At 35.5% G+C, this 27,357-nt stretch overlaps 1 protein-coding gene and 1 pseudogene across 1 annotated transcript in view; one reads left to right on the forward strand and one right to left on the reverse strand.

Moving 5' to 3' along the window:
* The first annotated feature begins 699 nt into the window (after positions 1–699).
* The window catches only part of PNPT1 (polyribonucleotide nucleotidyltransferase 1), a 58,134-nt gene continuing 31,476 nt past the window's right edge, over positions 700–27,357 (forward strand). The window contains exons 1-13 of the mRNA XM_008571194.1: positions 700–939; positions 3,596–3,656; positions 4,675–4,749; positions 5,423–5,528; positions 6,417–6,466; positions 7,942–8,005; positions 8,097–8,144; positions 9,089–9,202; positions 16,524–16,710; positions 17,602–17,653; positions 18,033–18,090; positions 20,361–20,457; positions 20,925–21,027. Coding sequence (XP_008569416.1) covers positions 779–939; positions 3,596–3,656; positions 4,675–4,749; positions 5,423–5,528; positions 6,417–6,466; positions 7,942–8,005; positions 8,097–8,144; positions 9,089–9,202; positions 16,524–16,710; positions 17,602–17,653; positions 18,033–18,090; positions 20,361–20,457; positions 20,925–21,027 — 1,176 coding nt within the window. The 5' untranslated portion in view covers positions 700–778. The remainder of the gene's footprint in view (positions 940–3,595; positions 3,657–4,674; positions 4,750–5,422; positions 5,529–6,416; positions 6,467–7,941; positions 8,006–8,096; positions 8,145–9,088; positions 9,203–16,523; positions 16,711–17,601; positions 17,654–18,032; positions 18,091–20,360; positions 20,458–20,924; positions 21,028–27,357) is intronic.
* LOC103589260 lies at positions 14,322–15,504 on the reverse strand (annotated as a pseudogene).

Consider the following 27,357-nt stretch of genomic DNA (forward strand, 5'->3'; position numbering starts at 1 on the left):
GGGGAAGATGAATGGGGAGAGGGTGGTCAATGGATACAAAATTGTGGAGACTGGAAGAATAAGATCTAGTGTTCTGTAGCAATATAGGGAGAATACAGTCAACAACAAATTACAGTATAACTTCAAGTAGCTAACCGAGAGGACTTTCAAAGTTCCCAACACAAAGAGGTGACAAATGTTTTAAGTGATGGATATGCTAAATACTCTGATATGATCGTTGCACACTGTATAAATGTACCCAAATATCACATTGTACTCTGTAAATACAGACAATTATTATGGATCAATTTAAAAAATTAAAAAGAAAATCTAAAATAATAATAATGTGTTGTCAGATGACTTCTATTATTGCTATATTTTATTTCTTTTTTCTTTCTTTAGGTGTTTGGGCATTTTATGGTTTGGTTTTTGTTTGGGGCAGCTGGCCGGTAAGAGGATCCGAACACTTGACATTAGTGTGTTATCAATATATTTACTCTATTTGTTAAACGCTTACATTATTCTTGGGCTTCCTTCTAAATTACGATAGCACCAAAAAAAAAAAAAAAGCATTATTACCTAATTTCCTTTCATTGGCAGATAAACACAAAGAAGAAAGACAGATTACAACAAAATCGCGTTCTGATAGGTTTGACCCTCTCCAGTGTTCGTAGAGGGCAGCCAAGGTATCCGCTTCCCCAGCGTTCCTCAGGCACCCTGGGAAACGAAAAGGCTCTGCCTCACGGCCTGCGAAGTGAGCCAATCAGGGTGCAGCCCGGGCTGATCGCGTACCGGTGTCATGGCGGCCTGCAGGCACTGCTGCTCGTGTCTCCGGCTCCTGCCGCCGGGCGACGGCCCCCTCCGTCTGCCACGGCGGGGATGGGCACTTACCCAGTTGCAGGTGCGAGCACTATGGAGTAACACGGGATCCCGAGCTGTAGCCGTGGACTTGGGCAACAGGTAAGGAACGGCGTGCGCATTCCCTTTTCACAGGCATTCTGCCTGCCACGCCGGGTACATTTCGTCTCCCAGGGTAGAAACAGCAGCCCAGCTTTCGTTAAATTCCCTTCACCCCAAACCTAAATCCCCAATTCCCTATCTCGAGTTTAAAGTCTGTCTTCTGGGACCCTCCCCCTTTCCACGCCGTCTCGTGCCCTTTGCTCCTTAGAACCCCCTTTTTCTGTTCCGGGCTTCCTTTCTCCAGCCGAGTCTGTCTTCTGTCCACCTGACTTCTGTTCTCTTGACTTTCGGGGACCCCTAGGCTCTGAAGTGGGAAACATTCCACCTCGGGATAACGAGTTGACAATGTCTCCTTATGCCATCCAATACAACTGATTGCCTAAAAGTGTGGCCAGTACGATCCTGGAGAAGAAGGGAAAGGAATTGAACACCAGTTATATGATATACGCAATCTTTTAAACCTATAGTGGAGATACAATTACCCCATTTTATATGTAAGACAACAGATACCCAACAAAGGTTAATTTTCTCAGAGCTACCAGTGCTAGCACTATGGGACTAAGTGGATTTTGAACTTGTGTTTCTCGCTTTAAAAGACCATACTTTTTGCATGGGTCCGTTTGCCAGAATTCATGTCAAAAATCCCATCCCCCCGCCCCTCCGGCCGATATGGGGATCCGAACCCTTGGCATTGGTTTTTATAACACTGCGTTCTAGCCAACTGAGCAAACCAGCCAGCCCCAAAGTCACTTTTTTTAAACTTCTACTCGGAGGCTGGCCGGTTAGCTCATTTGGTTAGAGCCTGGTGTTGATAGCACCAAGGTCCAGAGTTTCGATCCCCATACCAGCCAGACACCAAAATATAAATAAATAAAACTTCTACTTGTTTTTGCAATAAATGAAATTTCTAATGCATACTTAGCATATATGAATTTTTTACAGGTACTTTAAAATCTTTTTTGACCCTAGTTTATACAAAACACCAAAAAATCTGACTTTGTATCCAGGCCTTCCTCCCTAACTTAATGAATGAATGACCTTGATCAAGTTACTTCACCACTTGTGCAAAATGAGGAGACTGAATTCGATCAAGGATCTGCAAACTTTTTCTGTAAAGGGCCAAACAATAAATATTTTAGGCTTTGTGGGCTACATACTTTCTCTGTCATGTATTCCTGTGAGTTTACAAACCTTTTAAAAATATTAAAAGATAAAATAAAAAAACATTCTTAGTTTAATGGCTATACAGTAACAGGCTGGGATCTATATTTGCTGATCCCTAGACTAGATGATCTCTAAGGCCCTTTCAGCTCGTGGGATTCATTAATTCTGACTTCTGGGAGGAAAGGATATCTTTTCCATTCTTGTTTGGTTAGGGGGGGATTTTTGGCAGCTGGCCAGTACAGGGATCTGACCCCAAGACCTTTGTGTTATAAGGCTGCACTCTAACCATCTGAGCTAACCAGCCAGCTGTCTCTTCCGTGCTTGAAGGACTGCACATTCTTCTCTGAAGAAATGCCCCCAGAACATTTCATTGAACAGACATCTACTGTGAACTGGGTCCTACTACTGGATACTCAAAACAACAAGATGCAGCTCCTGCTCTCCATATTTTCTACTTCAGCTCTTTCATTTATTAATCGACCTGGACCTCTTTTATATCTAGTTCTTTTTAAACCTCTGTCATGTGTTGAAATAACTAGGTTCATAAATATAACACTTGCTAGATGAATCAAGTCTTTCATCTTAAGTTTGTCATTTGTAGCACTTATTGAGTGACTACTGTGTACCAGTCACCTTATATTTGTTATCATATGTATTCTTTACAACACCCTGGGAGATTGTGTATTATTGTGATAGGTGGTTTTCAGATAGTGTATTTGATGCTCACAGTAACCTTTGAGAGACAAGTGTTTAATTTTCATTTCAGCAAACTTTTATTGAGCATCTCTATATACAAGGTAACAGGGTCTGATGAGAGGGTGAGATGAACTCACATTTAGCACTGGGAAAAATACTGTGAGAGAGATAGAGCACTACAGGAGTACAAAGGAATATTTATTCTATCCTACAATTTGCTACTGGAGGTGAATCTTGAAAGATGATGAGGAATTAGCAATGATTCAAATAGCAAGGACAAAGTAGTAGAGAAAGTGGCAAGTGCAATTGCAGAAAAAGGAGAGTGCATTTAGTAGTACATGAAGGTTTCTGTAGGCAACATTTAAGAGTTTATATTATGTCCTAAAAGCAATAGGAGGAATTTTTAAGGAGTTTTAAGTAGGGATATGATCTAGTTTGTGTGTTAAAAGGTTACTGCAGTCAACAAGGCAAAGGATGACCACAGACTGAACTAAGGTGATAAAATAGGAATTAACATTTAGGAAGGCGATTAGCTTCTGCACCCCAGAATACTTTATCTCTCATTCAGATTAATCCTGTGCCTTGGTTTCTATATTTAAGCAGCTCTTAAATTCCCCTTGTAGTTTTTATAATGATCATGAGTTCTATTCCTTTTGGTTTGTTTTTTGCTGGGGGGCAGGGAAGGGGGACTTGGTAGATTTTAATTCTTCTATTAGAGTCTTTGATAATTTATACTAAGCTGGGAATAGTGCTGATGACCTAAGTCATTTTGTATTGAATTTTTGTTTTTAAACAGAAAACTAGAAATATCCTCTGGAAAACTGGCCAGATTTGCAGATGGCTGTGCTGTTGTACAGGTAAAAAGTCCAGGTTTTTAAAATTTTGTCTTAAAAATGGTTATGGAGATGAATAACTGAATAACTTTACAACATCATGTAACATCTTAGAATTGTGGTACTAGAAATTAATTCAAGTACTCCTAAGATTATTTCTAGTGTCAGAACCATTCCAGACAACAAGAAAGTCAGGCAGGATGTATTAAATGACCTTTAAGATTCCTTCCAACCTTATGGTTCTGTTTTATTTGGTTGTGCTTTTCTAGAGAAAGTTGTTTTTCTATTTTCTTCAGTAGTAAAACTTGGGAAATTTTTTATTATATATAGCCTAGATTTCCTCATTAAAGTATGATTCTGTTCATGTGACATGATTAAGCTACCAGTCAGCCTTTTCTCCTTTTGATTCTATAACTTTTGAAAAGTTCTTTGACTATTCTAATACTAATGATGATCTGCAGTAGGGATCAAGATTGGACTACTTGTGAATAATTATTTATAATATTATGCATATAACATTATAAATAATATTTATAATATTTAAATTATTTATAATAAATTATAAATGATAAACATAATAATGTATAAATTATTATATAAACATTGTTATAAATATTATATGTAAATATTTATATTATATATAAATATTATTTATATATTATTGTAACATAAATAAATATAAATTATAAGTATAATTTAAATTATTTATTTATAATAAATAATTTATAATGTAATTTATAGTAATTTATTTATAATATGTATAATAAATAATTATGTATAATATATACATAATAATTACATATAATAATTATGTAATCATGTTATAGAATAACAGATCTCTTTCCTTGAGTTTAATTGGAGTGAGGATTCATTCAGTTGCTATTATATACATAATAATTACATATAATAATTATGTAATCATGTTATAGAATAACAGATCTCTTTTCTTGAGTTTAATTGGAGTGAGGATTCATTCAGTTGCTATTTATATGTTAATATCTGATTTGAAAAGAATTTACCAGTGCTGTTGTTTATGTTTAAGTCAGGTGACACTGCAGTGATGGTCACAGCTGTCAGCAAAACAAAACCTTCACCTTCCCAGTTCATGCCTTTGGTGGTAAGTATTTGCTGATTTATATGAACTGTAATATAGCATAAATGTAGGATTTGTAATATTTTTGTCCAGTGTCTAGTTAGTACAAGATATAGTCATTGCACAACAAAGGATTTTCCTTAGTTGTTTAATACTGAATCATTAAAAGAATGTAAACCGATGGCTTCATAACAAATTCTCATACTAATATTAAGTATACTTTAGAATGTTCAGGTGTATAAATTGACAAGAACAGTGAAAGTCCATGAGTACTTTGATGATGAATAAGCAAAGCCTTCATAGGTTTCTCTTCAGCATGAGCCTGCAAGTATATGTTTAGTGAAGAGTTGATTAGAATTTTACAGCTTCTTTCTAGTATGAAAAGGGAATACAGTTTTATGTAACAGAGTTGATACAAAAAAGGCAATGTTTGACTTGACCAAAATGAGCTAGTATGGGAAGTAGTGATGCTAGGTAGCTGTCTAAGTGGAAGGCTTTTGCTGAAAACATTTCTATCAACTCTCCTTTCCCCGAGAGTTACAAAACACTAAAAGTAAATCAGATATTTTCTATTCTAGTCTAGAATATGTTATTAGCAACTTCAAGAGAATTAGTATTTACATAGTAGTTCTGAGAGTATAGTATGTTACTAAAAAAAAGGAATCATGTTAACTTTATTTTTTCATTGCTACTTCAGGTTGACTACAGACAGAAGGCTGCTGCAGCAGGTAGAATTCCCACAAACTATCTTCGAAGAGAGATTGGTTCTTCTGATAAAGAAATTCTTACAAGTCGAATAATAGGTAAAATACTATGTTGGCATTTCTTCCATCTGTGTTCTACAGTATCTCTTATATTTTTCTTCATTGCATTAACAGCACCTGAAATTATTTACTGTCTATTCTCTCACTCAGATGTGGGCTTCATGAGAGAAAAGACTTGAGTTTCTTCACTACTGAATCCTCTGTACCTGGTATACTGCCTGGCACAGAAAAGGCATTCAATAAATATTTGTTGACTAAGTGAATGAATCTATTGAGCATATGAATTCCATGACACATGCCTCTACTCTGTTGAATCTGTCCCTAGTATTTTTCATTTTCATGGTCAGCGTTGTGATTCCTAAAAGCATTATATTCATCAACTACTGAAATATGCTATAATCTTCCAAATCCTTGACATCCCTAAATACTGTGGAATTGTTTGTAGTGTATAGCTCTTCTACCTGGAAATTGCTAGTTTGTATATATTTATATGTATTCATCAGACACAAGATACCAAGGAAACATTTTCTTTTGGTGTGCTTGTTGGTTTTAAGTTTCTTTCCTTTGCTTATATATGTAACCGATGCCGGTGGAACCAGAATGAAAAGTCACTCTTCAATCTTTACACTTAATGAGCTCCTACCCTGCTTGTTTTTTGTTGTTAGGGCATGGTATGTATTAATTGAAGCATGGATATTTACCTATGTCCCTCTTAGTACATCAGTCCAAGGGGATTTTTTTGTTGGTTTTTTTACATATTGAACAGATAGCTGTATTAGTTCAAAAGGTTTGAACTGTACATGGTCCAAGGTTCAGATTTCTATACTGGCCAGCCACTAAAAAAAGAAAAAGAAAAAATTAAACTGTAAAGCAACTCTGTTAGTACTATTTAATCTCTCTCTTTTTTTTTTTTTTTTCCTGTGGCAGATCGTTCAATTAGACCTCTTTTTCCAGCTGGCTACTTTTACGATACACAGGTAGGTTCTGCTTTAGATTTATTTGCTTCCAGATCAATTAAAAATTTCTTAATGATTCTCTATAATACTTTCTAGGCTAAACATTATAAAGAATGTGAAATAAGAATTTTTGATGTTGCTGTTGCATTTTACATTAAGTTTTTTAAAAAAGACAATACTTTTAGAAAGCTAACATTTATTCAGTGTCAATATGAGCTGACACCTGAATTATGAGTAGGAGTCAACCAACCAAGGAGTGTCAGGGAAACATTCCAGGCAGATGGAATGAGAAGCATAAAAGCCCTGAGGCAGGAAAGAAATTGGTGAGTTTAAAAGGTGGTTTGGGGCCGGCCCGGTGGCGCACTGCTACAGTGCGCCACTTGGGAGCGCGGTGGCGCTTCCGCCGAGGGTTCGGATCCCACATACAGACCGGCCGCTCACTGGCTGAGCGAGGTGCGGGCGTGACACCGAGGGTTGTGATCCCATTGCCAGTCCCGGTCCAGTACGGGCGCAACACTGAGGGTTGTGATCCGTTGCCGGTCACGAAAAAAGACAAAAAGGAAGAAGAAAAAAAAAAAGGTGGTTTGTGTGATTGAGGTGAGTGGGGACCAGATAATATGACCTTTTAGGTCATATTAATAATATAATTGCCAATTTTTATCGCCTATCTTTATCACTGGATACTCTGAACCTCTACTTTATTATATCTTAATACTTTCTGAATATTATTTTCTTTCAGTATAATGACCCATAAACTTTAATTATTTAACCATTTTATTTATTTGAAATAAATAAATATGCCTTGCAGATATGTATGTCTTTGCAAGGATATCACAGCCTCAAATAAGTTTCTTAAGTATATGACATAGGCACATCATTGCAGTATAAAGTAATTTGTTGGTTTGTTTCATCTATGCATATAAACAGAAGACAATATTTTTTATTTTTTATTATTATTTTTTTTCCTTTTTGTCTTTTTTCGTGACCGGTAATGGGATCGCAACCCTCGGTGTCATGCCCACACCGCACTCAACCAGTGAGCGGACCGGTCTCTATATGGGATCCGAACCCTCGGCGGGAGCTCCGCCACACTCCCAAGCGCCGCACTCTACCGAGTGTGCCACCGGGCCAGCCCAACAATATTTTTTATATAATAGAAATAGCTAACAGTTACTTAATGCTTGCAACATACCCAGTATTGTGGTGATTTATAATTATAAAATATAATGATTCTGTAATTCTCATAGGAACCCTTTAGCAAGATGTTGTTATTTTTCCCTATAAACATGAGGAAACTTTTGAGGTTTAATTTAAGTAATTTACCCAATGTCAAGCATTTAAGTGATAGCCAAAATTAAGGGGTTTGGCTACAATGCCTATGCTTTTAACTATATAGTACTCCTATATTTTAGGCCAAGATGTTAACCTAATTGATAGTCCTCCCAAATAAAGCAGACTTTTTTTTAAAGTGCTTTCAATTTTTTCCCTTGTACCAGATCCTTTGTAATCTGTTAGCAGTAGATGGTGTTAATGAACCTGATGTCTTAGCAATTAATGGTGGTAAGTATAAAAAATAGAGATTAAAATCTCTGTTGATTTTTAAAAGCAATGAAATATTTTAATTTTAGCTGTTATTTTTTTCTTTTTTAAGCTTCTGTAGCCCTGTCATTATCAGATATTCCTTGGAATGGACCTATTGGTAAGTTAGGATTTGAAAATAAGCAGTATTTATGTTTTTTTCAGTAAATAATAGTGAGCATCTTATAGCAATCTCATAGATTTATTGGCTCTTATTTATTACCTTTCAGGGAATTGGACAAGATGAACATACTAAAACTACTTTTGGGTCTTTCAGACATTTTCATCCTTACCTTGGGTTTTGTTTCTAATAGCAATATATTATGGTGTTATAGATTTTATGTCTCTAGATATTTTGACTTCTGAGTTGCCTCTTTCTGTTAGAGGACTTTGTTTGGACTGGGAAATTATCAGAGTACATACTGTTTCAGGATAGGATAAATGTGTGTTTGTAACTTACAGCTTTTATAAATTGTAATTGTGCAAAATAAAAATGACTCAGGTAAATAATTATTGAATGTCCTAAGTGCTAGATACTGAGCTAAACACTAAAGGAACAAAGGCAGACTAGGTACTAGCAATACAAAGATGAAAGAGGCAGTTCTTGCTTTCAGCATAAGTAAGGGAAAGAGATGTACTTTTTAATAAACAGTATTATTATAAAGACATAGCCAAAGTGCTTAGAAAATGGTAGAGAAGCGTGTCTTTAGTTTTGTGAAGTTAGGTTGCCAAGAAAGATCTCAGAGTAGTCAGCATTTAAGCTGAACCTTAGTAGCAACAGATGTTAAGCATTTACGTTGAAGGGAACACAGTCTAGACCAAGAGGAGAGCATGAACATAACAATAGAGGTGTGGAAGAAGTGATATATTTGAACAGTTCAGAGTGGTCTTGTGAGGCCAGAAGGCAGGGCAGGATAGAATATTCTGTGGGCCTTAAATATCATGGTAAAAATACGGATTTTATGCTTTGGTCACCATCAAAGATAGGGGATTGAAGCCATCACTGGAATAATATCTTGAAAACTGGTAGTTTTTATTAATTGCCAATATATTAATATATTTTAGGGGCAGTACGAATAGGAATGATTGATGGAGAATGTGTTATTAACCCAACACGAAAAGAAATGTCTTCCAGTACTTTAAATTTAGTGGTTGCTGGAGCACCTAAAAGTCAGATTGGTAAGAACTTTAAATACTACATTTATTCTGGATTTTACTTAAAAGTTCTGGCTCCTTAAAAATGCATTTAAACTCTTTCTTGTATGTGTGTTTTGTTAGTAGCTATAAAGATTTTTGTCTTGTTTTATCTCTGTCCTATTTTGGTAGTGTTCTTTATATCAGAGAGTACCTAAAATTATAGAATGTTATGCAGCTTTAATTGAAATATACAGAAGTCTTTATGGGCCGGCCCGTGGCTCTCTCGGGAGAGTGTGGTGCTGATAACACTAAGGCCGTGGGTTCGGATCCCATATAGGGATGGCCAGTTGGCTCATTGGGTGAGCGTGGTGCTGAAAAGCTGACAAAAGTCTTTATTTACCAAGATAATTTCAGTAATTAATTTTAGACTAATTTTAGACTAATAACCGGCCAACTGCCGAAAAAAATTTAATTTAGCTAATTCATTCATTGTAAGCCTGCTTGATGTCCTCTGAAAAAGAGGTGGCCTGTTTCTAGTAGATGGAAAACTACTAATAAAGTAGAAGAAAGTACTGAACATGGGTCACCTTCACATATTCCCTATAACAAAAAATTGCATGAATAGAAATCAGAGCCTCATTCTGTGGAAAGAGAATGGGCATTAGCAGTCAGAATGGCCTGGTTTGAAACCCAGCTCTGCCACTCACTATAGCCATATGACCTTGGACAAATTACTTAAGAGCTTTTATGGTCAGTCTGTTCTACTGTGTGACATTTGTTGTCCAGGACTTTTTGACATGGCATCTTCTAATGTTGGAATATGGATAAAGCATAAAGTAAACTTTTAGTGCTTTTTTATACAGGTAATGTGTGAAACTCCTCATTTCCAGCTTCTGCTTCTGGTATGTTGGTCAGTAATGGAGTTAGAATTAGACAAATGTTTGTTATGATAGACAAAACACATACATAACAGGAGTTGTGTGCTATCTACATATTAATTGGGAATTATTTTGTCAAACCAAATAACAAGGCTTAAAAAAGATGGAAATTTATTTTTCTCTCAGGTAGAAGAAATTCAGAGGTGGTGAGTCCAAGACAGTGATAATGGCTTTATGACGTCTTAAAAAACCTAGATTCCTTCTAACTTCCTGCCCTGTTATCCTCAAAGTGTGGACTCATCTTCACACTTAGGAACTGGTTATCAGAACTCTGGCCAACTCATCTGACTTACAGGCAGGAGGAAGAAAAAGAGGGGAATAGCAAAAAGGCATATGCCAGCTGAGTGAGTCACCCTCCCTTTTAATGAGCTTTCCCAGAAATCCCCACACAGCAGTTTTCATGTACATCTAATTGGGCAGAACTGTGGCACACGACTCACCCTTGACTGCAAGGGAGGTGAGGAAATGGTTTTTGGTTTCTGCTTCCTTAGGTGAGATTTGTACTGGGGGGAGCTATTGTGTAGAGAGGGTATTGCAAAGATTTGGGAAAGCTGTGAATAACAGATGACCTCTACATCTATGTGAGCATCTAGGAAAGAACCTTGAGCAAAATATTGGTTAACTATTTAAAGTTCATTTGGTTTGCTTCTGAATTTTTTTGTTTAAGGTTACAGTGTTCACTATTTTCATTTAGTAAATTGGTCTGGTTACTTTACAGAGGTGTTGTGAAAATAAGAGTCAAAGTTTGCAAAGTGCCCAGCATGCTTGGTAACTAGTAAGCATGCAGTTAATATCTGCTATTATCATTAAGATACAGAAATAAACCTCTTCTGATTGGTCATATAGCCTTTATCTACCTTGGAGTTTGAACCCCTCTAATTTTAAGTAGACAGTGGAGGAATGAACTAAGGATCTTTATTGCGTCTATGGCATGCCATAGAAACCCCATACGTTATCTTCCAACTGGCTGTTCTCACTTTTTGCTGCCTAGATGGAACGATGAGATTCTAAAGACTGCACAAACCTTAGACAGTAGTCTTGGGTAGAGGGAGGCTGAGAGTTCAGGACCATCCAATAAGGAGACTGGTTTCAGGAATTACCGGCCTCCAATTTGTGACTTTTGCATCACTATTTCCATGAAGATATTCAGCCAGCTCTCTCTGCTTTCACAAAGGTGCACCAAATAGATATTTTGACCCCTTGTTCGAATTAATATTGGGCCCAAGTCAAATACCATCATTATAGAGCTTCTGGGATACAAAAATACAAAAAAAGTAATTGCTGCTATTTTATTATTAAATTATTTAGTAATCCAAATCTTTAAAATATGATTTTATAGGGCAAGAATAATTTCTCCATGCTTTCAGCTGCTAGATTACTTAACAGACAATATTCTGCACAATACCATTTAGATACTTATTTTCAACTAGTACATTTAATATCGCTAATTTTTCTGTGTGTGGTAGTATTTAATTTAGGCAAAAGTATACCAGTAACATGTTTTTAGAAAAGGTTTTGTGTCTTGAATTCATAGCTTCAACTAATTTGAAAGATCTTTCATCTTCAACTATTAAAAATAGTTGACAGTTTAAAGCAATCATTTCAACAAGCTTTTTTATTTAAATTTTTAGCATCTATGGCAGTGTTGTCCAGTAGAACTCTCTGCAATGAAAGAAATCTTTTATATCTGAGCATGTGACTCCTTAGTACTTGATATGTGGCTAAAGTGCCTGGGGAACCAAATTTTTAATTTTATATAAAATGAGCTAATTTAAATATATAGCCATATCTGACTAGTAGTTACCGTGTTGGACAGCACAGGTCTGCACACTTAAAACTATAAGAAATTTTCTTTTTTTTTTCTTTAATAGGGAATTTTATTATAAAACATTTTTTAAAAGGAATTGCTTTAAAGTTTAATTAGTGAAAAAATGTATTTGGAGACTATCCACTTTCTTTTACCATATTCTTTTTATATTCGGTTTTTAAAATCAGTTTATTGTGGTATAACTTACATACGTTAAATGCATTATTTTTTCTTTTTATCTCAAATTTAATTCTGTGAAAGCGATAAAGGATGTCATGGAAATACAGATGAGGAAAAGAATATAATCATCTCAGTGTCATAGTATCAGAGGACGCTTCATTCGTCATGCCCAGAATGAAGTTTTGTTTTATCTTCCCCAAACACTAGCATGCCCCATTCTCCTTTTTATTGCTTGTTTTGCTTAGTACTTCTTAAAACAAAAATAATCATCTTGAATTCAATGTTCAACTGCCAAAGAAAGAATAACAGCAGGGCACATACTTAGGACTCAAATGAAATTGTAAGCACTAGCTGGCGCAAACAGTAGACAGTGGTTTTTATAAATATGACCTTATTATCTAAAACTCTTCTGATCCAGGGTCTCCTAAACAAATTGATAACTCACATCAGCATGATTTATGTTGAAATATTCACAAGGAACAACAATGTGTTCTTTGAAAACTCAATAAGATCTCAGACTATCCAAATTTGAATTCAGGTCTTTGAGAAGTGAGAAGCTTGTACTAAGCAACTGCTACATTTCTGCTGCAGTAAGTTATTTTGGACAGTTATACCTAGACTCTCCTTGGTTTCATCCAGCAAAATGTCTAGGGTACAAACAGGAAATCATGCCAGCCAGTTAAGGGTTCAATATGCATGATTTTTATTCTCTTGCTCTGAGAGCTTGTATCAAAAAGAAAAATTAAAGCAAGGAAAATAACTGAAGATTTATGGGCCTTTTGTGCTTTAAAAAGAAAAAAAAAGGTATCCATTAATTTGCTCAGATGCAGGACTTAATGGTCCTGTATTTTGCAGTTTTTAAGAATGGTTTTTAAGGTTGGAAAGGAGGGAAAACATTCACTACCCCTTCCCAGAATTTACGTAGAGAGTAGCGTTCTTTACACTCAAAAACTGTGCCAGCAGTTCAAATGTGACCAAAGTAAACGTAGAATAGAAATGTTCTAAACACAGCTAGGACTCAGCAAAACACACTAAAATCATGATTACATTTTAAAAGAAATGCACAAAAACCAAGTAGGCATTTTGAGATTTTTTTCATTTGAAGGTAATCTTAACACTATTAAATTTACAAATATGCTAATTTAAATACCCAATCCTATTTATCTAAAACATACATTGCAAACGTACAAATATCTGTTCTCTCCACATGTCAGTGCCCATTCATATAGTTTGGAAGTGGGGAAAAATAGATTCCCCATATACCTGCAAGTCAGCAAGTGTTTCTTTACAGTTAACTTTAGCAAAATTCATACAAAATAGTAATTACCAGTGATCTTCTTTACTTGTTAACTCACAAGGAAACACCTTTAAAACTGCATTTTGTTAAAGTGTCTGTACTAAAATGTAGAAAAACTGAATTACACAAGTATTGAAAAGTTTAAAATTCTGTTGTTGTTTTTTTTTTTTAAGATGACCTGCAAGGGAATCTTAACCCTTGACTTGGTGTTGTCAGTACCACACTCTCCCAAGTGAGCTAACCGGGCATCCCTATATAGGGATCCAAACCCATGGCCTTGGTGTTATCAGCACCACACTCTCCCAAGTGAGCCACGGGCCGGCCCAAAAATTCCTTAATTTTTTATTCGTGGTACCACTACCACAATTTACAGGGCAATATACCTGATGTAATGAAAAGAAAAAGAAAAAGCTACACAGATAAAAGACGTCAGGAATGTATATCTAATTGACATTACATTAGCCCAAAAATTCCTTAATTTTTTATTCCTGGTACCACTACCACAATTTACAGGGCAATATACCTGATGTAATGAAAAGAAAAAGAAAAAGCTACACAGATAAAAGACGTCAGGAATGTATATCTAATTGACATTACATTAGCCCAAAAATTCCTTAATTTTTTATTCCTGGTACCACTACCACAATTTACAGGGCAATATACCTGATGTAATGAAAAGAAAAAGAAAAAGCTACACAGATAAAAGACGTCAGGAATGTATATCTAATTGACATTACATTATATTAATCGATAGCTGCACTTTTTTGCAAACTGTGGCTATGACAGTCCTGAACAAGAATGGTTTCCTGTTTAAGCTGCAGTAATTTTTCTGACTGTGGATCATCGTTCGTTCTGTAGCACATTTTTACATTTCCTCTAATGCATTTGGGACGACTGTCTCAGAGTAACCTGCAGCTTTCCTAACTACTCCTCGCGCTCTCTCCTGCTAAGAACTGTAGCCCTTTTCTGCTGTTTTTAGAACCTTCTGCTACCATATCCACCACTTCCACCACCAGATCCATAACCACCAACACAGGGACTGCCTGAGCCTCTTCCACCAAAACTAACCCCCTTCATGGGTCCATAATTTGATTGCTATTTTCCACTATAATATCCAAAATCATCCTAGTTCCCACCACCACCATAGTTACCACCACCCAAATTTCCTCCTTCATTGTAACCATCATATCCTCCACCACCACCACATCCACCACCTTAGTTTCCATATCCTGGTCCACCACCATCATAGCCCCTCTACTGCTATAGCCAGGACCACCACCATAATTGCCACCCTTACCTCCAACTCCATTATATCCACCATCACCTCCATAACTACCTCTGCTGCCCCCATCTCTACCACCATAGCCTCCTCTTCCACCAGTTTCCACCACAGCCAAAATTACCTCCACCACTTCCAAAATATCTTCCACAACCCATAAAGTTGCCAGATCCACCTCCATGTCCTCTTTGTGATCCAGCAGACTGCATTTCTTGTTTAGAAAGAGCTTTTTTCACTTAATTATTCCCATTAATAGTGTAGTATTTCTAAACAACAATTTTATCAACTGTTTCATTATCATGTTACTTTTGATGATCTTGATACCATTGATAAAATTGTTGTTCAGTCTTCCATAACTTCTGTGGTTTCAGTCTTGCCATACTTTTCAAAGTCCCTCAAATTATATTCTTCTGTATCTTCTTTAATACCACCAACAAAAATTTTTCTTCACTGTTAGATGGGCACCAGGCTTTACAGAATCTAGTCTAGAAACAGATCTGTTTGGTTCCACTACATGCCCATCAACCTTGTGTGGTCCAGCACACATTGTTGCATTTACCTCTTCAACACAAGAATGTCACAAAACCAAAGCCTGTGGAACACTTTGTTTGAGGGTCTCTCATTACCACACAATCTGTGAATGTGCTCCATTTCTCAAAATGTTTTCTTAAGCTATCATCTGTAGTTTCCAAGCTCAGACCACCAATAAACAGTTTTCTCAACTGCTCTGGTTCCTTTGGATTATGGCCTTCATTCCCCACAGCAGCTGGAGTTGGGCTGGGGACAACTGGTCAGCAGTTTTACCTCCATTTTGAAACTGGACTCACCTCTTCCAACTCGCATTCAGTATGGGCTGGAATGAAGTATTAATTAACCCTCCCCAATTTGTAATATAATTGTCTTAATATTCCTCTACATTTAGAATCATATCAGGCAGTGTTATAATTTTTGCCTTTGCTTCAATCATCAGACATAATTTAGAAAACTCAGGAGAAAAAGGAAAGCCTATTTATTATATTTATCCATATTTTTGCTTACTGTGTTCTTTTCCTTTCTAATTGTCCATGTTTTTTTTTTCTTTTATTGTTTCCATCCTGTTTAGAGAACTTCCTTTAGCCATTCTTTTAGGGTAGGTCTGCTGGTGACAAATGTTCTTAGTTCTTCTTCATCTGACAGTCTTGACTTCCTCTTCATTCTCTAAATATTTTCACTGGGCATAGGCTTACTTGAAACAGGATTACTGCAAAGATTGCCCCATCTGTGCATGAATTAGACAATGTGACAGTGAGTCAGAATTAATTGGGAGGCCATATCAAATACTTGTTAAGCAGGAAGCATTTATTGGATACCTACTGTGTTGCATATTTTAAAATTTTATTTAAAATGCATATTTAAAAGAAATGCAGTTGTACCCTTTAAAAGGTTGAATTTTATGATATGTGACATCTCAAAGCTGTTATTTTTTTAAGTGTATGCATAATCTATTTTCTGCTTCATATTTTTATGAGAAACACCTCCTTAAATTTAAGAATATAAACCTAAATTCAGATATCAAAATTTCTTTATTCATTTACTGCTGTTTACATTTTGCAAGTATATTGATTCTGAGGAAAGAAATCTTAAAGGTAGATGTATCACTAAGAAATAAAATTGTTTCATAATATTTACATCATGTTATGACATAAATATTGTGCTTGACCCCACAAGGTTGATGGGCATGTAGTGGAACCCAAGAAAGTTGTTACTAGACTGGATTCTGTAAAGCCTGGTGCCCATCTAACAGTGAAGAAAATTTTTGAAAATGCTGTATTGGTAAAGGTTCAATGGCATCATCTTTTTTTTTTCTTTTTTCTTTTAAACAGTCATGTTGGAAGCCTCTGCAGAAAACATTTTACAGCAGGACTTTTGCCATGCCATCAAAGTGGGAGTGAAATATACCCAACAAATAATTCAGGGCATCCAGCAGTTGGTAAAAGAAGTTGGTGTAACCAAGAGGATACCTCAGAAGTTATTTACCCCTTCACCAGAGATTGTGAAACATGCTCATAAGTAAGAACATCTATACAAAGGAAAATATGTAATTGTCACCAGATTTAATTTTCTCTCAGGAAAAAAACTTTCCAAGGAAGTACTGTCCATGCATTACTTCATAAATAGCACTTTTCTGTTGTAAGAGTCATTTCCATAGATACCTGTCTAATGCCTAAAAGGATAAATGTATGTCTGTCTTCTAAGGCCTAAGTTTGAATCTCAAATGAAAGGGAGAGTGTGTTTATTGGTCAGCATTCAGATATTCCTCATCTCTCTCTGTGTCTGGGTAAAAGAGAATAAAGCATAAGATGTTTGAATATCTCAGGAAACTATTGAGGTTCTCAAAAAGAAATCAAGTATAACTACCAGTATGTGCCTAGTGTTTAGAACAGTACCTGACACATAGACAGGCACTCAGTAAATATCACTAGAAAATGTTTTCATTTTATTTGAAATAAATTGAAAAGGCTAATAATTTCCCTTAATGTCAGTCTCACAGCCATTAGTTAGAAATTAAAGAATAATATAAAATGTTCCCAACAAAAGAGTTTCCTGTGGTAACTGATCCAAAATGGGTAGAACAGAAGAAAGCAAGAGGTTAGAAAGAATATGATATGTGTATAAGAAAAATCTAAGGTAGAATTAACTGAACAATTAACAAGAAGGGAGGGCATTGTACCATGTATGAGAGATTTACACCTGACAAGTAGGGAGAAAGAAATTTGTGTTCTATATCATAAATAGTTAACAGATTAGTAATGATAAACAGCAAAATATACATATTTTAATGTTTTATGAAATTTTTATTGTTAAATTTTTAACATTAAATATATTGGTTTTATTTATACTAGAAACTGCCTCATGTTTTCAAATATTGTTATGCTAACATTTATTTTGTGCTTAAAATAGACTCGCCATGGAGAAACTCTATGCAGTTTTTACAGATCATGAACATGATAAAGTAGGTATACCTGATTTTTGTCTTATTTAATTGTTCTAAAAATACTTTTTGTCATAAGACATGTAATTTTGTATATGAATGTTACTCCAATTTTTCTTAAAAGTCTCTGAACAAGAAGCTGAATAAAAGCCTAGCTCTTTGCTTCTCCATTCTTCTTTTGTTGATTAATACAAGTTTAGGGAATTGTGCAGATATATTTGAATTAATTAAACAGGTGCTATTTCTTATAAAATCAATAACCAGTTCTAATCTTTTAAAGAATATTACCATCAGAGAAATCTGAGTACTCCTACAATGTGCTCATCGTATAATAATTTAAAATTAAAAATGTTAAATGTTGCCATATATGCATAATAACTGAACCTCAACTTTCTTTTAGATTTCCAGAGATGAAGCTATTAACAAGATAAGATTAGAAACAGAGGAACAACTAAAAGGTGAATTTTATTTTTATTAATTTAAAAAAAAACTTCAAGGAAATAATAGATTTAAAAAAATTTTTGGTTGAAAGACCTCAAAGAAATCATTTATTCTCATTGCGCTTCAGTTTTATCTTCGGTAAACTTGCAATATGATACATCACGGGTTACTGTTAAATTAACTTCTGTGAATGTCGCTAGCACTACACTTGATACAGGGTAGATACCTAGTAAATGTTGAATGTGAAATGTTCCTGATCTTTTCTAGATCAGACTCCTCTTATCTTCTAAGATGGGTAGCCATATATCCTATCATTTGAAAACCCCAAAGATATTCTTTTAAAATCTTGAGATCTTAATCTGTGAAACTGCAATACTAATAATACCTGGTTTATGGGGATTAAATGAGTAAATAATTTACATCTGTGCCTGGCACATGGAAAGTGTTCGATAAATGTTAACCGATGCTGCTGTTATTTTCAGTATTGTGTGGAATTGTAAGATGTAGACTTTAGATAATTTAGCTCTCCAGAAATTATTAAGCAGAAGACTTACTGTATAATATCAGTCTCAGACCAGCTGAATGTGAATGAAGCATGACATATAGTTCTTGTTAATTTTTCTGCTAATAAACAAATATCCTCTCACCTGAATACTTGTCTTATTTTAAGATAAAAATTCTAGAGGAAAAAAAAAAACAAAAAAATAGAATTCTGCTGTTAGCATTGAAATTAGGGCCATTACCTATAATTGTCTTTGAAAAAGTTTAGTTCTTTCTCATTACATTTCATCCTGTTTATTAAGACTGAGAAGTTGTATATCACATATTGCCTCATTTAAAAAGAAAAGTGATTTTGTGTTTGTATTATACATAATAGAATATCTCCTTGACTCTCTAGGTTGATAGGTTAATACTTTAAATGCTTTATTACTAATTGTTTTCCTTTCCAAATGCAACCCAGTTAAAGCATAAAAGTTCCTATTAAAGTGTAATATTAAAAATTATTCTTGCCTAATGACGATACAATAATTAATATATATCCCTCTTTCTGTGGCCATTTCTTATATTTTGGTTACTTTAAAGCTATATTTAAGGGCCAACCCATGGCTCACTTGGAAGAGTGTGGTGCTGATAACACCAAGGCCATGGGTTCGGATCCCTGTATATAGGGATGGCCGGTTAGCTCACATGGGAGAGCGCAGTGCTGATAACCCCAAGTCAAGGGTTAAGATCCCCTTACCAGTCATCTTTAAAAAAAATAATAATAAAATAAAGTTATATTTAATAAACCAAACACTTGAGAGAACACTACTTAAAACTTGGCATAAATTAATCAGTAAGGTAGAATAGCTTATCATCTAAAACCATAAGCCTTTGAAGCAAACATCTGTATTCAGGTCACAGCTGTGTCAGTTACTAGCTGTGTAATCTCAGTTTACTCCACCTCTTTAAGCCTCAGTTGTTTTCTTCTATAGAATGGGGATAATGATAGAATTTACCTCCTAAGTTATTATGAAGATTAAAGGCATTAAAAAATATCTTCTGTCTACAGTAGATTATGCATAGAATAGTGTTCTCTAAAGAGTTATGATCTATAATAAGGTATTACTTATTTAGTCATTCACACATTAAGCAAGAGAAAAAAACCCTGTAAATTGCCTGGCTTATGAAACACTTGATAAATGTTAGCTAAAAAACAGTTGGTATATAAAAAGATATATAAGGAAAATGGCTCCCTTATGTGCAAATTAATATAAAAGCTCCTGAGGCAAAAGAGTGAGGGTGACTACCCTTAAAACTCAGTTAGGGGCCGAGCCCGTGGCGCACTTGGGAGAGTGCAGCGCTGGGAGCGCAGCAGTGCTCCCACCGCGGGTTCGGATCCTATATAGGGAGGACCGGTGCCCTCACAGCGCTCACTGATTGAGTGCGGTGCGGCCGGTCTCAAAAAGGACAAAAAAAAAAAACAAAAAAAAAACTCAGACCTTTTCATAATATGGTTGGCTGGATCTGTCAGGTAACAATACAATAGGAAGCTGCTTTCGAAGCACTATTATTCTGGTAGAAAGTAAACTAAGTTCCCAATAATAACACACTTGAGTTACTTAGCACTTGTTGTGTCTCACTTGCTTGAAAACATTTGATTTATCTACTTTGTTTGCCTGAGGACTAAATGTTCAAAGTCAACTCCCTTTGTTTACTCCCATAATTGATTTGATGCTGTGAACTTTAGAGAAATCTTATCTTCCAAAAAGAGAAAATCTTCGTTTTCATTTGTCTTTTTCTATAGAAAAATTTACAGAAGTTGATCCATATGAAATAATAGAATCCTTCAATGTTGTTGCAAAGGAGATATTTAGAAGTATTATTTTGAATGAATACAAAAGGTAAACATATCCTTTTCTGATGGAATTGAAGCATGCACTGTCTCTGCAAGTTGCCTTGAAAGTGGCAGCTTGCTCAAAGGAAGGAATTAATTTTTTTCAAGTGAACAGTAAGGAATTCTAATATTTATTTTATAAATGGGCACCTGTTGAAGAAAGAGTATGTGAATTGTGTCGATGTGAGACTGTCTCTCTTAGGCCTTCTGTGTAGAGCAGTGCTTCACATCCCTGACTCCACATCAGAATTACTGCAGAGCTTTTTAACAATACAGTGTATATTTAGGTCACAACCTCAGACATTCTGATTCAGTGGGACTTATGGTGGAACCCGAATATCTGTATTATTTTTTAAGGTTTTACAGGGGGTTATGATACACAGCTGGGTTTGAGAACTTCCTGATAGAGAGATGATGTGTGATTTTTCTGATTTCCAACACTGCTTTATGTACTTATTTCCTTTATTACTATAGGTGTGATGGTCGAGATTTGACTTCACTTAGGAATATAAATTGTGAAATAGATATGTTTAAAACTCTTCATGGATCAGCATTATTTCAAAGGGGACAAACACAGGTATTATATGTAAAAAGCCACAACTCTTTGCTGAATTAGGATTGTTTAATGATATCTAATAGTAGTACACTATGTAGATGCTATAGGTTTTTATCATATGGAATATATTTATTTAGATTAATATCTGGTATGTGTTTTTTTCAAATATTTAACAGGGTTCTTATTAGGTATAACTGTCATACAATAAACTGCATGTTTAAAGTCTATGATTTGATAAGTTTTCACATGTATACTACTGGGAAACTGTTACCACAGTCAAGATAATGAGCATGTCTATTACCCCCAAAAGTTGCCTCATGCCTCTTTATAATACCTTCTTCCTGCTCCCCTCTCCCCTCAGGCAACTACTGACCTGCTTTTGTCACTGCAAATTAGTTTGCATTTCTAGAATTATCTGGTGTTTTTATTTTTTCTTTAAATCTTAGATACACAAAATCAAATCACTCATACTCTTCAGTTTATGGTATATTGTCATTATTGGTCTCTTCAAGGCCCTCATTTGTTTTCTTCATTTAGCCCGTACCTCAGTCCCATTTTATTTCTTTACATAGGTACCCTCTCTCTTACATTTAACAAAAAGTCAAAGAAGACTTGTATTATCTCTTAATTCCATTTTTCCATGAACTTTTTGAAGTACCCTCATATTTTTCTAGTTCAGCTTCTGTTCACTTATTTACCTATATGTAGATCCATCATTTTGTATATGGATTATGCTTTCTACCTCTTTCTCTTACATTAATCACTACTTTAATTTTACCGATAGGTACAAAGTGGCATTTTGTTGCTTCAGTTTGTATTTATTTCCCTGATTATTAGTGAGGCTGAGAATGTCTTCATGTAATAGCCAATTAACATGTTCACTTTATAAACCATTCCCTGGGGTCTGCACACCTCCAAGGCACTATTCTTGTATAGATGGTCTCCCATAGAGTTGTGCAGTATGGTGGCCCTGGTTCTGGATTGCTCTTTTGTGAATGTTCTGTCCATATATTTTGGCCAATTTTTTTCTTTTCTAAATATGGTTTAGAAAAGAGTTAATCAGAGTTAATTTTGTACCACTTTAAAAATGTTTCTAAATATGATTTTCAGTAACAAACCAGACTTTATATGTCTCCTTTTTGTTTCTTGCCTTTTAACTTTGCCTGTGGTGGCTTACTGTATGTCTAGAGTAAACCTAAAATCTTTACTTTTGTTATAGTTAATCCTTCCCTTTTTTAATTTTGTAGTTTGAATTTATTTTTTGACAAATATTTGGGTTTTTAAAATTTTTTTAAGTGGTTTTTGTTTGTTTGTTGGTAGCTGGCTGGTACAAGGATCAGAACCCTTGGTCTTGGTGTTACAAAGTGTATAGTTCGTATTTTTAAAGTTTTATTTAAGGAATCTTTCCTTACCTCAACGTCACAGAATAATTCACCTTCTTTTTCTATTAGTTTTAGCTAGTTTTAGCTGTCAAATTTAGACTATTAATCAATCTTGAAATTTATTCCTGCACATGGTTATGAAGTGCAAATCTCCATAGTGAGCCAATTTTACAGCATCATTTACTAATAATTTATTTTTCCCACTGATTTGTGATGTCACCTTATCATATTGAAACTTTATAAATACATTTTATTTATTTTTTATTTTTTATTTTTTATTTTTTTTGTCTTTTTCGTGACCGGTAAGGGGATCGCAACCCTTGGTATGGTGTCGCCCACACCGCGCTCAGCCAGTGAGCGCACCGGCCATTCCTATATAGGATCCGAACCTGCAGCAGGAGCGTCGCTGCGCTCCCAGTGCCGCACTCTCCCGAGTGCGCCACTCATCAAATATTTATGTATTAGATTAATTACCATCTATTTTCAAGGTTCTAGTCTACTTCTAATGTACACAGGATGATCGCATTACTTTAAATAAGAGCCTGACCTTGGTTGTAATGATATTATTATTATTTTTTTTTCTTTTTTTTTGTCTTTTTTCATGACCGGCAACGGATCGCAACCCTCAGTGTCGCGCCCGCACCGGACCGGGTCTGGCAACGGGATCGCAACCCCGGGTGTTGCTCCCGCACCTCGCTCAGCCAGTGAGCGGCCGGTCTGCATGTGGGATCCGAACCCTCGGCGGGAGCACCGCCACACTTCCCAAGTGGCGCACTGTAGCAGTGCGCCACCGGGCCGGCCCAAATACATTTTAAAACTATATTTTCCCATTGCTTTGTGAATTCCAGGTCACTGGAGTGCTTAGTCCATTCATGTTTAATTATTAATGTGATTGAATTTAGGTCTGTCATTTATTACTTGTCTTTCTTTAGCCTCTCTATGTTTTGTTTCTCTATTCTTACTTTCTACCTTCTTTTTGGATTAATCGTATATTTTTTAGAATTCCATTTTAGATCTAATTTTGTACCATTTCACTAAAATGAAGAAACTTTGCAACCATTTAGATCCATTTTCCCCTCCTTTCAATTCTTTTTGCTGTAGTTGACAAGTGAGTTACATGTATATATGTCATAGACACCACAAGGCAGTATTATAATGTTTATTTTAAATGGTGATATGTATTTTATTTTATTTTATTTTATTTTTTTTTTGGCAGCTGGCCCGTATGGGTATCCAAACCCATCACCTTGGTGTTATAAGGCTGCACTCTAACCAACTGAGCTATCCAACCAATCCAACAATGATATGTATTTTTAAAAATTTAAGAGGGAAAAGATAGTCTTTTATATTGAACCACATATTTACCATTTCTGATGCTTTTTTATCCCTTCCTAAAGATCCAAGTTTCCATCTGTGTTATTTCCCTTCAGTCTGAAAAGACTTTAATACTTTCCTATGGTTCTTCTGAGAGCAAATTCCTATTTTTCCTTTATTTGAAAATGTCTTTTTTAAATTTTTATTTATAAAGAATTTTTTGCCAAATATAGAATTCTGGGTTGATGCTTTTTTCTTTTAGCACTTAAGGATGTTTCAATGTGTTTTCTTCTCCATATTTTTCTGATGAGAAGCAAAGTTGCATTTAAATCATTTTCTGTATGTTGTTTGTTGTTTTCATGTGAGTACTTTCAAGATTTGCTGTTTGTCTTAGGTTTTCAGCAATATGACCGTGGAAAGGTGTGATTTTTTTTGGATTTATCCTGCTAAGTTTCCTGACCTCAAATATGTAAATTGTCTTTCATCAAACTTCAGAAATTGTACCCATTCTTTCCTTTTTTTTAACTGATTATGCATATTCATGGGGCACAAAGCTGACCATTACCACCTGTGTCCAAGACATAATAATCAGATCAATACTATCATTATACCCATTGCCACAAATTGCAATTATTCCCTGTGTCCCTTACCCAACCTTTGCCTGATCTCCTTTGCCCTACCCCGTCTCCTAGTAACCCTAGGTATGTTCTCTCCTTCTGCAAGTCCAACACACCACTGTGGTCTTTCTTTCCTTCTTTCTCTCTTAGCTCCCACTTATAAGTGAGGACATGAGATATTTTTCCCTCTGTGCCTGGTTTATTTCACTTAACATAATTTTCTCCAAGCTCATCCATGTTGCTCTGAGTGGCAGAATTTCATTCTTTTATGGCAGAGTAGTATTCCATAGTGTATATATACCACATTTGCCTTATGCAGTCATCCCTTGATAGAAATTTAGGTTAATTTCATATCTTGACTATTGTAAATAGAGCTGCAATGAACATGGGAGTGCATGTATCCTTTCAACATGATTTCCATTCTTTTGGATATATTCCTAGAAGTGGGATTGCTGGATTGTATGGTAGTTCTATCTGTAGTTGTTTGAGAAACCTCCATAATGTTTTCTGTAGTGGCTCTGCTAATTTATAACCCACCAACAGTGTGGGAGAGTTCCTCCCTCTCCACATCCTTGCCAGCATTTGCTATTCTCTGTCTTTTTGGTTATAGGCAGTTTAACTGGGGTTAGATGATATCTTAATGTGGGTTTAATTTCCATTTTCTGATGATTAGTAATGTTGAACATTTTTTCATGTACCTGTTGGCCATTTGTATGTCTTCCTTGGAAAAAAGTGTCTATTCAGCTCCTTCGCCCACTTTTTAATTAGGTTATTTGTTTTTTTTACTGTGTAATTGCTTGATTTCCTTGTATATTCTGGATACTAATCCCTTGTCAGATGTATAGTTTCCAGATATTTTCTCCCACTCTGTAGGTGGTTGTTTCATTCTGTTGATTGTTTCCTTTGGTGTGCAGAAGCTTTTTAGGTTGATATACTCCCATTTGTTTATTTTTTTCTTTTGTTCTTGTGGTTTGGGGCTCTTATTCATAAAGTCTGTGCCTAAACCTAGGTCCTGAAGTGCTTCTTCTGTATTTTCCCTTAGTAGTTTTACAGTTTCAGGTCTTATACAGAAGTCTTTAATCCATTTTGAGTTGAGTTTGGTAGATGGTGAGAGGTGTATGTCTACTTTCATTCTTCTGCATATGGATATCCAGTTTTCACAGCAGCACTTATTGAAGAGGCAGTCTTTTCCCCAGTGTATGTTTTTGTTGCTCTTGTCAAATATCAGTTGGTTGAAAGTTTGTGGGGTGATTTCTAGGTTCTCTATTCTACTCTGCTGGTTCAAGTGTCTATTTTTATGTCAGTACCATGCTGTTTTGGTTACTATAGCTTTGTAGTATAATTTGTAGTCAGGTAGTGTTATGCGACCGGCTTTTATTTTTTTTTGCTCAGGATTGCTTTGGCTGTTCAGGTTCTTTTGTTCCATATGAATGTTAAGATTGTTTTTTCCATTTCTGTGAAGAAAGTCATTGCTATTTTGATGGGGTTTGCATTGAATCTGTAGATCACTTTGGGTAGTATGGACATTTTCGCAGTGTTAATTCTTCTAATCCAAGATCATGGAATGTTTTTCCATCTTTTTTTGTCTTTAATCTCTTTCACTGGTGGTTTGTAGTTCTCATTGTAGAGATCTTTCTCCTCCTTGGTTAAATTGATTCCTAGGTATTTTATTTCATTTTTTTATGACTATTGTAAGTGGGCTTACTTTCTTGATTTCTCTGTTAGTTCCTTATTGGAGAATATAAACACAACTGATTTTAGGTCATTGATTTTATATCCTGCAGCATTACTGAAATTATTATTCAGCTCTAGGAGTTTTTTCTTTTCTTTTTCTTTTACTTTATTTTATTTTATTTTATTTTGTCGATATACAATGTGGTTGATTATTGTGTCCCATTACCAAAAGCCCCATCCCTCCTCTCTCTCCCCCCTCCCACCCAACTCAAAGTGGAGTTAGCTTGTCGTATCAACTTCAAGGAATTGTAGTTGTTAAGTCTTCTTCCCCCACCCCGTTTTGTGTGTGTGTGTGTGTGTGTGTGTGAATTTATTTATTTATTTTTAGCTCCCACCAAGAAGTCAGAACATGTGGTATTTCTCTTTCTGTGCCTGACTTGTTTCACTTAATATAATTCTCTCAAGGTCCATCCATTTGTTGCAAATGGCGTATTTCATTCGATTTTATAGCTGAGTACTATTGCATTGTGTAGATATACCACAATTTCCATATCCACTCATCCGATGATGGACATTTGGGCTAGTTCCAACTCTTGGCTATTGTAAAGAGTGCTGCAATGAACATTGGGGAACAAGTATACCTTCAACTTGATGATTTCCATTCCTCTGGGTATATTCCCAGCAGTGGGATATCTGGGTCATATGGCAGATCTATCTGTAATTGTTTGAGGAACCTCCATACCATTTTCCATAGAGGCTGTACCATTTTGCAGTCCCACCAACAATGTATGAGAGTTCCTTTTTCTCCGCAACCTCGCCAGCATTTATCGTTCACTCTTTTGGATTTTAGCCATCCTAACTGGCGCAAGATGGTATATCAGTGAGGTTTTGATTTGCATTTCCCGGAAGCTGAGTGATATTGAGCATTTTTTCCTATGTCTGTTGGCCATTTGTAAATCTTCCTTAGAGAAATGCCTACTTAGCTCTTTTGCCCATTTTTTAATTGGGTTGCTTGTTTATTTCTTGTAAAGTTGTTTGAGTTCCTTGTATATTCTGGATATTAATCCTTTCTCGGATGTATCTTTTGCAAATATTTTCTCCCACTCTGTTGGTTGTCTTTTAACTCTGTTAATTGTTTTTTTGCTGTGCAGAAGCTCTTTAGTTTGATATAATCCCATTTGTTTATTTTTCCTTTGGTTGCCCATGCTTTCGGGGTCATGTTCCTGAAGTCTGTGTCCAGTCCTATTTCCTGAAGTGTCTCTCTGGAAGATATACAAATGGCCAACAGACATATGAAAAAATGCTGCACACCACTCAGCATTCGGGAAATGCAGATCAAAACTACACTGAGATACCATCTCACC

Source organism: Galeopterus variegatus, unplaced genomic scaffold (assembly GCF_000696425.1).
Source record: "Galeopterus variegatus unplaced genomic scaffold, G_variegatus-3.0.2 Scaffold665, whole genome shotgun sequence".
In the NCBI taxonomy this organism is placed as follows: Eukaryota; Metazoa; Chordata; class Mammalia; order Dermoptera; family Cynocephalidae; genus Galeopterus; species Galeopterus variegatus.